The 13492-nt window shown below is 42.5% G+C and overlaps 2 protein-coding genes across 36 annotated transcripts in view; one reads left to right on the top strand and one right to left on the bottom strand.

Annotated features, from left to right (window-relative positions):
• Window positions 1-2584, bottom strand: part of CRYZL1 (crystallin zeta like 1) — a 31017-nt gene extending 28433 nt beyond the window's left edge. For 2 of the 12 annotated variants that reach the window (XM_027826049.3, XM_043522975.1), the window contains exon 1: window positions 665-752. In XM_027826049.3, the coding sequence (XP_027681850.1) occupies window positions 665-748 (84 nt within the window). In that variant the 5' untranslated portion in view covers window positions 749-752. Of the gene's footprint in view, window positions 1-664; window positions 753-1103; window positions 1235-1673; window positions 2035-2225 lie in introns of those variants that run through there. The other 10 variants (XM_037904914.2, XM_043522949.1, XM_043522946.1 and 7 more) reach the window with 10 other exon arrangements.
• A 112-nt stretch (window positions 2585-2696) lies between these two features.
• The window catches only part of ITSN1 (intersectin 1), a 236254-nt gene continuing 225458 nt past the window's right edge, over window positions 2697-13492 (top strand). For 4 of the 24 annotated variants that reach the window (XR_006283914.1, XM_043522853.1, XM_037904739.2 and 1 more), the window contains exon 1: window positions 2882-3093. The gene's annotated coding sequence lies outside the window, so the exon portion shown is untranslated. Of the gene's footprint in view, window positions 2833-2869; window positions 3094-3443; window positions 3797-12513; window positions 12612-13492 lie in introns of those variants that run through there. The other 20 variants (XM_043522810.1, XM_043522801.1, XM_043522867.1 and 17 more) reach the window with 15 other exon arrangements.

The raw sequence follows: 13492 nt of genomic DNA, 5'->3' as shown, positions 1-13492 counted from the left end.
GTGCTGCTGCTGAGGAGCAAGGTTGCAGCGCCGGGGCTCCAGGCTTCCACCACTCGGAGGCAGATTTTTTCCGGGGGTCCCAGGCATGGGCCCCATCAGCCCAGTGGCTAATCCACCACTGCTCCTGACATCCCTCTATGCTCCTCCAACATATCCTCACTAGTTGGTGGTCTGTTTTGATGGAGACTGGCTTTCCTTTCCCACAGAAGTTTTACTTTTGAAAATGGTTATTTAATTATAATAGTGTTTAAAGACCCCAGTCAGGACCGGCACTCCACTGTAATAGATGCCGTACAAACATATACAGAGATAGATTTTAAGCTTGTCAGAATGTGGGCTAAATGGGCAAGCAGACAAATATCATAAAAGCAAAACAGTATATGTTGTTAGTTACTTTTTTAATTTTTATTTACACTACAACCATCCCTCTATCCAGGTGCCTCAGCTAATATGGTTTGCCACTACTAACCCAATGCAGAAGATTGATGATTCTGATCTAAGATAAATAGTTTCATTTTGACACTTGGATAGTTTTACATGCAGATATGAGAACACAGCTGTGAGAAAGAAAAAAGGATGAAAGATGCTTAATAATTCATCCACATAGGAACATATTCCCTTCTCTCAGCACATGATTAACAGTTCTTCTGTAATCTGAACTCACCCTTTCCTGGAAGACAAATATAATTTCCTCTCCAGATGAATTCTGCTGACAATACAGAGCCTTCATAGTAACCTGAAATAACATACAGAGGAATCTAAAATAACCAAATTTTAATATATGTAGCACTTGTAAATTGATTTAGTAGCAAAGACTATAAGCATTTTTGTTCATCTAGAGCAAAAGTTTAAGATACACAGGAGGATTAGAAAATAACCCTGCTCCCAGTGAAGTTAATGGTAAGTTTGCTGCTGAATTCAATGGGTGCAGGATCAGTTTCTAAATCGGACAAATACAATGTACACAACAACAGTACTAGTGCAAGATATGAAAACATCAAGCTTGCCTATACTAGAAATATGGGTTGAAGTGAGGTCAGTGTGTGTTAACTGACCTAACGACAACCTCTTTCATAGCGCAGATGCACTGCAATGTCTTTTACCTTGATTGAAAAGGTGAAAGGTTTTGCATTCTTTTGGTGAAATGTGTTGTCTTGAGTGGAAAGGAGGTAGGGTGACCAGATGTCCCAATTTTATACGGACAGTCCCAATTTTTGGTTTTTCTTCTTATTTAGGCTCCTGTTACCTCCCACCCCCGTCCCGATTTTTCACATTTGCTGTCTGGTCACCCTACAAGAAGGGGAGAAACATAGGACAAAGATTTCTTTTTCTCTCACACAGACTGGATCCTACATGTCAGAAGGAACGACCCTCTCATGTTTGGGAGAATTATTCATGATAAGCACATATTTTTTCAGACTATACACAACTGCCCCAATTCCACAATTCATTGCAAACAGGAATTCTGCTGCGCTTGTGCAGAGCCCCCCAATGAAATCACAAACGTATCTTCACGCAAGTTTAAAAAAAAACCAAACCATTAAACTCAATGGGACTCCTCATATGTACAGTTATTTAAGTGTACTACTATTCCCAAGATAAGACCCTTAGTCAGTGCAGTGATTTAATGATAAATACTGTCAAATCATACCAATTTCAGAGTGTTAGGTTACCTTTACTATTAAAGCTGGATTTTCAGGGGCGTTGCGCTTCCCGGTTTAAGGGACACCGCTCGGCTGCAGTGCTGCGGCTCTGGTGACACCTGGGGTCTTTCTTAAAGCTCCTGCAATCAGGGGATTATAGCCGCCTCTCAGCCTCCGCTTTTGTTTTGTTTTTTAAGTAAATTTCCAACCGTTCGCAGCCCTCAAGGAGAGGCCAGAAAACAGGGACTCTGACGGCCCGGAAGCCCCCTGGTGTTTGCTGCCGCCTAGAACTGCGGGGGGGGGGCTAAGCCCGTCCCCTGATTGGGGCGGGTCCGAGTCAGGATTTTTTAACGTGGTGGGGCGATGCCGGGTCTCAACAAAACAGGGACGCGAGCAAGAGCAGGGAGGGGGAGGGGGAGGGGGAGGGGGAGGGCTGGCGCCGCGGGGGAGGGCAGGGGGCTGTGTCACAGACCGGGCCGGTGCGTATCCCGCTCCCCGCCTGGGGCAGCGACGCCCCCGCCCCAGGCCCGAGGCAGCCCCCAGTTGCCATGGCAAACCGTGAGTGACTTCCGCCGCTCTCACCTCCGCGGCCCCCGCTCCAGCTCCCGCAAGGACCGCTGCGCAAGCCCCGCCCTCTCACCCTCGCGGCCGCGGACACCCCGAGACTGGTCAGCAGGAGAGACTCGCGATTGGTCACTCGAGGTGAACGGGGCGGGGCCACACCGCGAGCCGTACCCACAGCACCTCGGCAGGATCCGCGGAGACCACGATTCCCAGCAGGCCTTACAGCTCCGATCGGACTACAACTCCCAGCATGCAACGCGCCCCCAGTTGTCGGCTTGCTGCTTGAAGGTGCTGGCACTGCGGCGCGAGCGCGGGGACATGTCTGTGAATTAAAGCCCAAGCGCCGCCTTTTAGGATTCCGTTCATGCAAATTGACACAACTCCGCCCACTGTTGCCCCACCTCTTCTCCCCTGGGAGCGCGTCTGATTGGTCCCCTAATTTATCCTCTAAACAAAAAGAGGGATCCCCACTAGCCCTGTTAGTGGGGGGGGGAGGTCATACAACCCTGTGTCCTGTACACACGAACCTGCTAGTGCGAGGGGGGCGTGGTTTATTTATGATTGGTCGCTCTGCCCTCTCGCCCGGGTTGCCTTTGTCTTGGTGTCAATCTTCGCATTATGATTGGTCAGTATTTGCGTCAATCTTCTTAGAGGGGCGGGTTGTAACTGGGGAGCGCCGAGGGGAGTAGGTCGGTTGCGCCGTAGTACGGTGGCTGTGAGAGCGAGGGTGACACACTCCCCCCCCCCCCCCCGAGAGGGTGGCTCAGGAGGAGGCAGCGGGAGGGGATGGTGTGTATCGCGGAGGCGGTGGCCGCTCCGGCTCCTCCGCCGCCCCCCGCCTTCGCCGTGGATCTGACCAGGGCCCCCCGGCCCCCACAGATATGAGGTGAGGGGGCGGCGCGGCCGGGGCCCGGCGAAGGGTCACCCTGGCAAGGAGAGAGCGAGCGGGGCTGGGGGACCCGGGCTCCCGCCGCCTCAGCCCGGAGCCCCGCCGGCCGGCCCGTCTCCTGCCTCCCTCACCCCGGCTCCGTCCGTCCGAGCTCCTCCCGCCCTGTCTGTCCGTGTGTCCGTGCCCGGCCCCTCCTGCTGTCCCCTCCCTTCCCGGGTTTTGTCCCTGCCCCGCTCCCGCCCCCGCCCGTCTGCGCTCCCCGCCCGGTCCCGGCTCCCCGCCTCTGCCTGGGCCCCTCCGCCCCCCGTCGGCGCTGCCCTGCCGCCCCCGGCCACCCGGAGCAGCCCGGCGCTGTCGGCGGCGCTGGGAAGCCGGAGCGGCGCTGGCCCGGGAGCCAGCGTGTCGGGCAGCGGCCGGGTCCGTGCGTGTGGCTCTGAGGATGGGGTGCGCGCGGGGCGGCGCTGCGGGGCAGGGGTTGGCCGCTGTCTCTGGGGTGTGCCGGTGGCCCACACACCTGGCTGCCTGGCGAGGCTGAGCGGGGAGACCCTGGGTGAGCTGGGCGTGTGCTGGGGGCGCCGGGGGCCCTGCAGCCGCCGCCGCCGCCGGGGCCGGCGTTCCTGTGCGGGGCTGATGTGAATGGGTCTGTCTGGCGCAGAGACGCGTTTCGGTGGGTGTTGCGGCGCCTGGGGTAATTCGTCAGGTCTGTTAAAATATTTTGAAATAGTTATTAAAATCTTGCTGTTATTCCTTTATTTGGAGTTGCGTTTCTGTGGAGAAAGCGAGGCGATGCAATGGAGGGCATTTTTGGAGACAACTCCCTGGTGTCTGATAGAGCCCGCTTGTTTCTGGTATTATGGACGTAAATCAAAGCCATCGCTCCTAGAAAGGATCTGTATGCATGTGTCTGTCTGTAATGTCTAGGAATCTCCATGACATAGAGAAAGGGAGGATACTACTGCAGCCTGCAGGCAGTGTAGTGCCCTGTAATGCCTTAGTAATGATTATGGGATTTTGGATCTCTGTTTCTTTCCTACCTCTTGCCTCTCTTCTGCCTCCCCCCCCCCCCCCCCCCGCATTTGCTTCCTGCCCCCTCAACGCACACAGTTCGATGGTGTTAAGTGAAGGAGGAATGCCATCCCTTGTAGCTTGAAAAGGGCACACAACCAATCGGACAAGGGGATGTTGTAAGAGGCTCAGGAAAAAGAAACTTACTAGTGCATGGTCGTTTTCCTGTTCCTTCACGTCTATTTGTCTTGGATTAGGAGACAACTTTATAGATAACATTTCCTGTGGACGTCTTTTGTTCTGTATCAGCCGCTCCTTTTATTGAAAGGAATGCTTTTGCTATTTAGGAAACAGATTAGCTTCTATGAACTTCTTCGGTTAGTAGGCTATGGATATTATGGTCAGAAACACTTTAGTATTGTTTAGTAATAGCACCGGCAGTATTCCAGAAGTAGCAGTGAAGTATTCATAAAAGCCATTGTTCGGTATTTTCCTTGTTTTTTCTCTTATCCTTTCTCTTGCCAGTTCGTTGAGTACCATTTGTAATGGATGAATGTTTCAAATTGTATTGAAATATTTTAAATATTTAAAAGGTAACATCTGCATAGTTTTAGGTGAATTGTTGAAGTGTGTTTACCAATGTTGTAGTTCTGCCTTAGATGTGGAGAAAAAATACAAATATTTAATATTCTTGGAAGCTCTGCATAATAACTGAGGAACAAAAATGGTTTGCTAGAGTGTGAAATATGTTTTGCTGTTGTTTTCACGTTACCAACAACTTCAGCTTATTTTTTTTCTTAGAAGGGTATATTTTTTTTTTTATAGGTCAGCAGTATTCACAGACTAGTGAAGCAACTGCTAAATTATTTTTTCCAGTTTTAAAAGCAACCCCCCCCCCCCCCTCCCAGTTTCAGGGTCTTGTCGGGGAGATGGGAGCATAGGGGAAGGGAATAGCATGACCACTAGGGTCATGTTGCACACAGATGAACAGTTTCTGCTGGGTATTATGCCCAGGCTTTTTGAGTTAGGCAAGCAGCTCTTTCCACATATTGCTTCAGAAATCAAACTTAATTCTTTCAGTTCCTCTGTTCCCTTTACAGTATCCTAATACTTTAATTCAAGATAAGATCTCTTTTAATGCTACATTTTCTTGAGAATTCTCTTAGTAATTGTTCTACAGAACACTGTCTGAAGGTTTAGGAACACAAGAGTTTTATTTCAGAAATGGTTTGTAGTAAGTATCCTGTCTCTTGTCTTGTTGGATGCTCTAGGCAAAGACTGTATCTATACTAGTGAACCTACAGCAGCGCAGCTCCACTGCTGTAAAATCACTTGCGTAGCCATGTTATGCTGACAGGAGAGAGGTCTTCCGTAGACATAATAAAACTGAAAAGAGCGGCAGTAGGTATGTCAACTAGAGAAGTGTCGACATCGCGCTGTGCACCTGAGTGTTTATGCTGGCAAAACTGTCGATCATGGGTGTGTTTTTTCACATCCCTGAGTGACATAGGCTTTGCCCAAGTGGCAGTGCAGACATGGCCTAAATAAATGACATTTCCTCTCTTGTCTCTTAATGTCCCTAATTATGCAATTAGTTTACTGTTGGGTTCAGGAAGAAATCCTCATTTGAGGATTAGTTTATATCCTAAATGATTGTTTAATAGCTCTTGTTGTAGTTGTATCTTTGCTAATGGAATTGCAGATTCTAACTCCAGTTTCTGCAGAATATTCACTGGAGAAGTAAGGATGTACAGAAGTTTCATTTGCATAATTTAAAAATACCAACCCTAAAATCAGTTAAAATGCCAGCAACAGCACAAAGAAATTTAGAGAAGATCATCATAGGGAGTTACTTCAACTATGAATGTAGAGTTCACACAGCAGTCTGTTAAAGAAGGTACAGAGTTTTAAAAGTTGTATGGAGATGTTCATTTAACAGAACAAATTGTAAACAGATAAAGACTTGTTCATTAGGTGTATTTGGGTCCATCATGTAGAGAGAGGTGGTCAATATGACAGGGATTGACCTGGATTTGCAAAACTTGTGCTCACCAGACGTGAAGCCTATTGTGATTCGAAATATTACTTCATAATACGCTACTGTTGAAATGGTAAACTGCCAGAGAGTTTGAGTATTTGATTATTGTAGTGAAAAAAGCTGCTGAACTTTTAAGTGGTACCTTTTTTTTCTCCACAACATGAAAGTGGCTGGCAACAATAGGTGACTAGAAATCCTGTGTGTTATAAGATCTAATAATGCAGTGCTTTATTACATTCTGTCTTGCAGTATGCAGAACCAAAACCCAATGCTTCAAAATAGCATGATGCTTTTTTAAAATAAAAATTTAAGACTGTGGCAAGCCTAAGCCAAACATTTTTGTTGGATGGCAAGTCTGTGTAGAGATATCAAGTGGCTTCTGAGTCACTAATCATAAATGTTAATCTACAATATTTAATTTGATGATTTACCTTCTTGCACAATAAGTATTATATGGTGCACACAGTTCCTGATTTTGTGCTTAGACATGTAAACCCCATCCAGTTCAGTGGAGGTATTCCTACATGTAAAGTCATGTGCATAAGTGTTTGTAGGATCAGACCATAGACAGTGTTTCTGTGTAGGAATTCATGTTTAGGAAAGTGTGTCTGTCTGTGTATACACTCTAGTGGCAAGGTGCATTGTTTGTTGATTTATAAAGATTTTTATCTTCTGGTATTTAAACTTTTATTAGCACTTATATACACATCCAAAAGTGTCTGTACCATTCTCTTAATCAACATAGAAAATGCCCTTTATCTATATGCAAGAAAAAATGGCTGGAAATTCTGTATATGTAGAGGGGTGAAGGAGAAGGTTCCATGTCATTCCCTAGAGGAAAGATTTTATTACTAATGAATTTTATGCTCTCCCACTGTTTCATCATGGGGGGGGGACGACAAGTTTTCCTTTTGAGGTCTGTACAGCAGATTTTGTCTTGAATAGTCTAATCTCCCTACATGCCTGGAATATCAGAATTGAGATTCTCTGTAGATCTGAGTGGAGAATTTTTCCCATTGGTACTTGCTGTCTGAAGGCTTTTTTAGAAGTCTTTGTGTACTTCTGTCATTATGAGGAACCTCTGTGTTAGAGTAAACATTTTATTCATGTTTAATATAGGATTCAGAAATTACTAGTGGCCTTTTAATGCAACTGTGTCTGACACTTCATTTTTTTTCCCCAAAGGTGATGTGGTATTGTTATGCAAGTAGCAGAGCTATCTTTCCTGATATGCTATTAAAGCATAGGACTAGGAATCAGGTTTTATTTAAAATTCTGTCATAGGCTCCCTGTGTGATCTTGGAAATGTTGCTTAACTTTACTGTGCTACTGTTTTCCCAATCTGTAAAACGGGGCAATGCTTCCCTATCCCACTGGGATGTTGTGAGAATTAACTAATGTTAACGAGACACTCAGTATAGTGGTACACAACACAGAAGTGCCAGTGAATAGATAACAAAAAAAAAAAAATCTTTAAATATCTACTCTTGATGGGCAAACACATAGTGGTTAGCAGTAAAACTGCAGGAAAAACTCAGTGAAATGGTGCATTCTCAAGTTGGTTTTCTGTTATAAAAATGTCATAAGTACATTTACCTATGGAAGTAACATGTCTCTTTATTCAATGTAATGTCTCTGGGATGGTTGACTTAATTAGTGCTAGTGTCTTTACTGAATTCTTTTTCTTTCCCCTGCAAATCTTGCTTGCCACTAGCTTTCTGTAAGTGTACTAAGTGTGCATAAAATACCTGTGTATGTTTTGTAATTTTAATTGAATGTCTTGGTAATTCACTGTTTAAAACTTATGTCCATGCAGGTACTTCAGAATGACTCTTGTGTTTAAGGTGTGTTCTGTCATAGCTCTGTCCATTAATATGCTAGATAAACATTGTGCTAGCTTCAGTTTCTCAGTGAAGTTAATCTTTAGGTTTGGTCTCCTCTTCATCTGGTTTGCTGTAAATAATAAAGGAAGCAAAATTATAAGCTAGTGTTTTCTGTTTTCAACAAACTTCTGTTACACAATTTGAGTAATAGCTGTTAATATGCCAGAAGAATAAGCAGGAGGCCTGGATTCGAGCCACAGAATGGTGTGTTCCTTAATTCATTACTTTCTATATGCAGAAAGAACATGCTCTTAAAATGTCTCATGATAAAATTACAACAGTGATTTGCCAGACTGTATATATTTTGGTAATATTTTCAACAGATATATTTTATTGAAATAAATCACTCCTAGCTTATTCTGTTGGAGACACAAAATAACAAAAGTGGAGTTCATTAACTGGTTACAGTTTGCTGGTACAAATTTCTGGCTAGAGCCAGACATCCTGTAACCTCATATTGTGTGGGCTTCCTGACACAGCTTTGTCAGTTCACTTCAGTTTTTAACTTCTGTGATTCTGGTCCTGGTCTTTTCTGCAAGAAGCAGTTGGATTAAATTGCACAAGATTGTCTGAGTTTTGGATTTGTGTAAATATTTGAGTTGTGTTGGGGACATCTAAATCACATTTTTTATTTTCATTAACCTCCCACTGACATCCCCAAACAGGATTGTTGAGACTTAAAGGACAAAAATAAACATTCTGGTTTAGAACTGAAGCTGTATAGATGAGAAGCGCAGTCAGGAAAGTAACTGAAATACTTCCCTGATGGATGTTATTTTCTAAATAGACAACCTACTCTAAATTCTCTATTACTGAGGGACAGTCTTCACTCATTAATCTATTTTGCTTTTCACAATGAACTCTCTGCACAACTTTTCATGAGGGATGTACCTGAGTATTCGGATTCTAATATCTAAACTGTATTGTTAAAATTATAGTAACCAAAAATTTGGGTTATTGCTGATTATGCACTATATGTATCTTATGACTTTTAAAACAAACTCTGTATTTGTGGATAACCTAAGCACTAGAACCAGATGTACAGACACTCTTTTCTTAACCTGTGTTCTATATAATTTTTTAACATTAGCTTTAATTAAAGGGTTTATCAAGATAAAGATGTGAACTAATGCAGAAAACAGATTTCTAACTTCTCAGCAGAATTGACAGCAGAAATTTTTGAACTGACCATTGTAGTAGAATTTGGAGACCACTATATTTGGGAACCTCAAAAACAAATGCTGTTTTTAGTCTGGTTTTATGATTAGATCAGGTTAAATTCGGATCTTAAGTAGAAGTACGCTAACCCTTCTTCATGCTGAACCACAATTGACTTAAAATCAGTACTAGTTTTGCTACACTTTCAGATAATAAATACACAAATAACTCAAACTACTACATTCCTAGTGAGATCCTGGAAGCAATGTAAGAAACATCCCTGTGCAAGTTATGTTGGATAATTAAGAACCTATATTTGTTTTATGATGGAATTACAGGTCCCTCAGTTAAGCACTCAGAAATCAGAAAATTACAATGCTGAGGTTGCATATGCATGACCCATTATTCATATGCATTATGATTGTCTTATATTGCTGTGCTATTTCTCAAATACAATTAATAAAGGTGCTAAAACCTAAATACCCATGCATGCAAGAATGGAAGCTAATACAGTCTTCATTGACTTAGTTTTTAGATAAACTACCTTCTCTGCAAGGTATATTAATTTTGACAGCTATCACGTACATCATTTTTTCCTTTATGTTCCTCCTTAGGCACTCAAAGAAGGAGGCAGTTTACTAGGAAGCTAATTACATCCATACAGCACAGAACAGCCTTTCTTAAGTGCACACTTCAGAAGATTATCAAAGTAGTTGTGCAAACGGAGCTGCATAGGTGACTTTCAAAGGTCAAAGCCAATTTTTGCTGGAACACAGACACTTTATCAATCAGGGCTATTTCCATATCAAGCTTAGCTTACTATCCATGGCTGCTTCAGCTGTAGAGCTCTTTCAAAAGTCTTAATTATCTTTATAATGGGAAGGTCTAATTGGATTTTTCTCTCTCCCTTATTCTGCCACTAATATTGTATGTAAACAGCTGAGAATTTTTTTTCCAAATTTAAAAAAAAATCTCAGAGCAACTAAGGTGCCACAAGTACTCCTTTTCTTTTTTAGAGCAGAGATTGAAATCAAGAAAATCTTGACCTCCATGGTGATCACTTTGGAAAGCAAATAGCAACTATGAATGTGTTTTAGGATGGAAATTCTCATGCAAACTCAACTACAGTGTTTGCCGCATCTCTTGCTATAATAACCAATAATCGTGATTTAACCTTTTCCACTAACTTGTTACATAATATACTCTTGATCTTATGATAGTCCCATCGTCGGTCACAACATCAGAGAAATCCACTTAGAAAACATGAAAATGAAAGAGAATTGTATCCTAATGAACAGTCTTGCCCCCTACCCCCCAAAAAATCTCTTGCTTCATAAATAGTGTTTGCATCAATACATTATAGCACTCCCCCAAAATGTGAAACTGAGTTCTAGAACCTTCGTGTTTGTATATTAATTGATGAATGATGGAATCTGCAGAGATTCAATGTAACAATCCACTCAAATTTTGATATTGCTTCTTCATCTCTTTTAATCAAAGCCTTTTAGAATAAGTAACAGTAGCAAATGTAACAAGATTTAAGTGGTAGTGAAGTGCTTTGAGTAGCAGTTAGGAGCTAGGATATTCTTAAGTACAACTTGAAATATACAAGTTTCAGATGTAGACTGTATTAAATTTCTACACTAATTAAAATATGGTGGTTTGTAATATCCTAAAGATAAATTTTTATAGGTCATTCGCAGTATCCTATTCTGCATAAAAATAAAAATAGAAAAGATTTATTCAATTATCCAGTCCATTATATTAAACAGTGTTTAGATTAATTTGCTGTGTTAATCCCTGATCCCGCAAGCTACTCCTGATGGATGTGTGCTTGCCCCATGTAGAGCCTGAAGTCAGTGGAGATATGTGCCAGTGGATGTGTCCACCTGTGGAGAGACCATTGCAGGATCAGGGACTTAAACACTGTATATAGATGCTATATGAACTTCTACAGTGAGTAAGGTGAACTTCTAGCTGAACTGTCTGGATTCTATTTTAAGCAGAAGAGATGTGGTTAAAATCCATTCTCTCATTTGCTCTGTTGCCTGCAAAGTACTTCTCAGCTGATTTGTTGAGATGACTGCCATTATGCTGACCAATACAGTTAGGCTGTTTCCTTGTGCTCCCTCTGTCTGTATCTGTGTTTTCTCTTTTGATTTGTAAAATCTTTAGGACAAGGACTGTCTTTCATTCATTCTCTTTGTACGTTGCCTACTTCAGTAAGGACCTGGTCCATGACTGAGACTTCTAGGGATTACTGCCATAGAAATACATTTGTAAAGCACTCTTGAACTTCTCAGGATAAAAGCTACTGTAACGTTAAGTTGATACAGAAGGAAAAATATTATGGGAAGTTTTATTAATTTATTAACATAACAGGAACAGCTAGTTAGACTTTAGTGTATTAAAGTCCAGTTTTTGCTAAAGCCTTTAAAGACTTCAGGCATACTATTTAAATTCCTCTTTTTTTAAAAAAAAAAAATCTGATCCACTCTTGATGTTCATAAGGACCTTTTCAGGAAGAAAGAAAAGAGTGTACACACACAGTGCTTTCCAATGCACAAAGTAAACTAGGGGGGAAAAGGTGCAAACTCTTTCCAGTTATCAGAAATGTTTTTCGGGGGTGTGTGTGTGTGTTCAAGTTGTCCCTTTTAAAATGCAATATTCTATTTAATGCCAGACCCTTTGTTCTATTCAGCTTGCTCAGATTGCAAACCTGTTTGCATATTGAACTGGAAAGAACATAATGAAAATGTTTCTGTTGGGATTAAGTACTATGGGAAAAGCTTTTGCAGAAATTCAAAAGAACTCTGCTTGTTGAACACTTTTTGTTTTAATTGTTTTATACAGGGGAGTTGCATCATATGCACATTTAACTTACGCGAATTCAACTATACACTCTCGGCAAAGAAAAATAACAAGATACCTGTAAATAATGCGGGCGATTCCACCCACCATTCCACTCAATGAGCATATGCCCCGGAGTGAGCCTGCCACCGCCCACCCCAGCACCAGCAGGGGTCCTGGGACTGCCCCACTGCCTCCTGGCCCAAGTTTTAGTTAGGGGTATATATTAAAAGTCATGGACAGGTCACAGGCTGTGAATTTTTGTTTACTGCCCATGACCTGTCCATGACTTTTACTAAAAATATTCGTGACTAAAACGTAGCCTTAATTAAAGTGAATCACTTACATTGTAAACCCCTCCAGAGAGGTACCTTCCCCTAGGGAGGTTGGCTCATACTGGGTTTCCAGAGACTAGAAAGGCAAAGGGAATTTGTCCGAAAAATGCTGCATATAAACTGACTTGGGGCCTTTTTCCTGATCTAGAAAACGGACTTCTCTTCAAGGTGGGAGAGGCAATCCTTGCAGAAGGGATGGAAGGACTTGACCTACTAGGGCCCCATAAGACTGATGGGTGATCCCTGGTAAGCTTTCAGCATGTGTATAGAAACTTACTGTTTTTTTTATGTTTTCTCTGTAATGCTTTTACCTTAAGAATAAGTGCATTTGCTTAGAAAGAGCTGTGTAGTAACTTGTAACTGCTGGCAATACACTGTTCATAGCCCTTGGAGAGAAAGCAAAGCACAGGCTCTGGCCTTTAGGCAATTTGGTTGCTGGGGATAGCTCAGTATATGGGAGGGAGCTGTGCAGCCTTAAAACACCACCACCTCCTGCACTCAGAGGGGAGTGGAACAAGGGTCCCTACCCAGAGACAGGTGATGGCAGGAGAACTGAATGGGTACTCCTGGAGCAGACCTACTTGGAATGGGAACTTCTGGAGTCATTAGTCATCCTCTTGTAAAGCCTCTATCCACAGCTGAACGTTGAGTCATCTGGCCCACCGCAATAACTGGAATCTACTCTTGAAGTATTTCATATATTTGTGTCAAACATCCCAGTGCTGACTTTAACAAGTTGTTTGCTGCATCAACACACAGGTCTGATTCATTCTCTCTCTCAAAGGTACATTTGATGCTGCTATTAGACATTTAAATCATACAAAACTGCAGAAAATTACAATCCGCCGTAGATGGCTTGATTAGCATAGCAACTTGTTTGTATGTTTTTTTTTTTGGGGGGGGGGGGGGGAGTTTAAGCCCTAAAAGGCTAAAATGGTATCCCAAGCTGCTGACAATTACACCAAGTTCTTTTTATTTTTTTTCAAAATCTCATTACAGTGCTAAATTTGGTGGGTGAATTTAGTATTTTAATTTTTTTCTCCTTTTTGTTTCAGAATAGTTTAAAAAAATAAAAATAGATGGAGGGCTTTACTTAGGCACTGGATCAGAACTCATTTACTGTGGAT

This window comes from Chelonia mydas, chromosome 1 (assembly GCF_015237465.2).
Source record: "Chelonia mydas isolate rCheMyd1 chromosome 1, rCheMyd1.pri.v2, whole genome shotgun sequence".
NCBI classification, from domain to species: Eukaryota; Metazoa; Chordata; order Testudines; family Cheloniidae; genus Chelonia; species Chelonia mydas.
The sequence above is the reverse complement of the archived record's forward strand: the minus strand, read 5'-3'. Positions and strand labels throughout refer to the sequence as shown.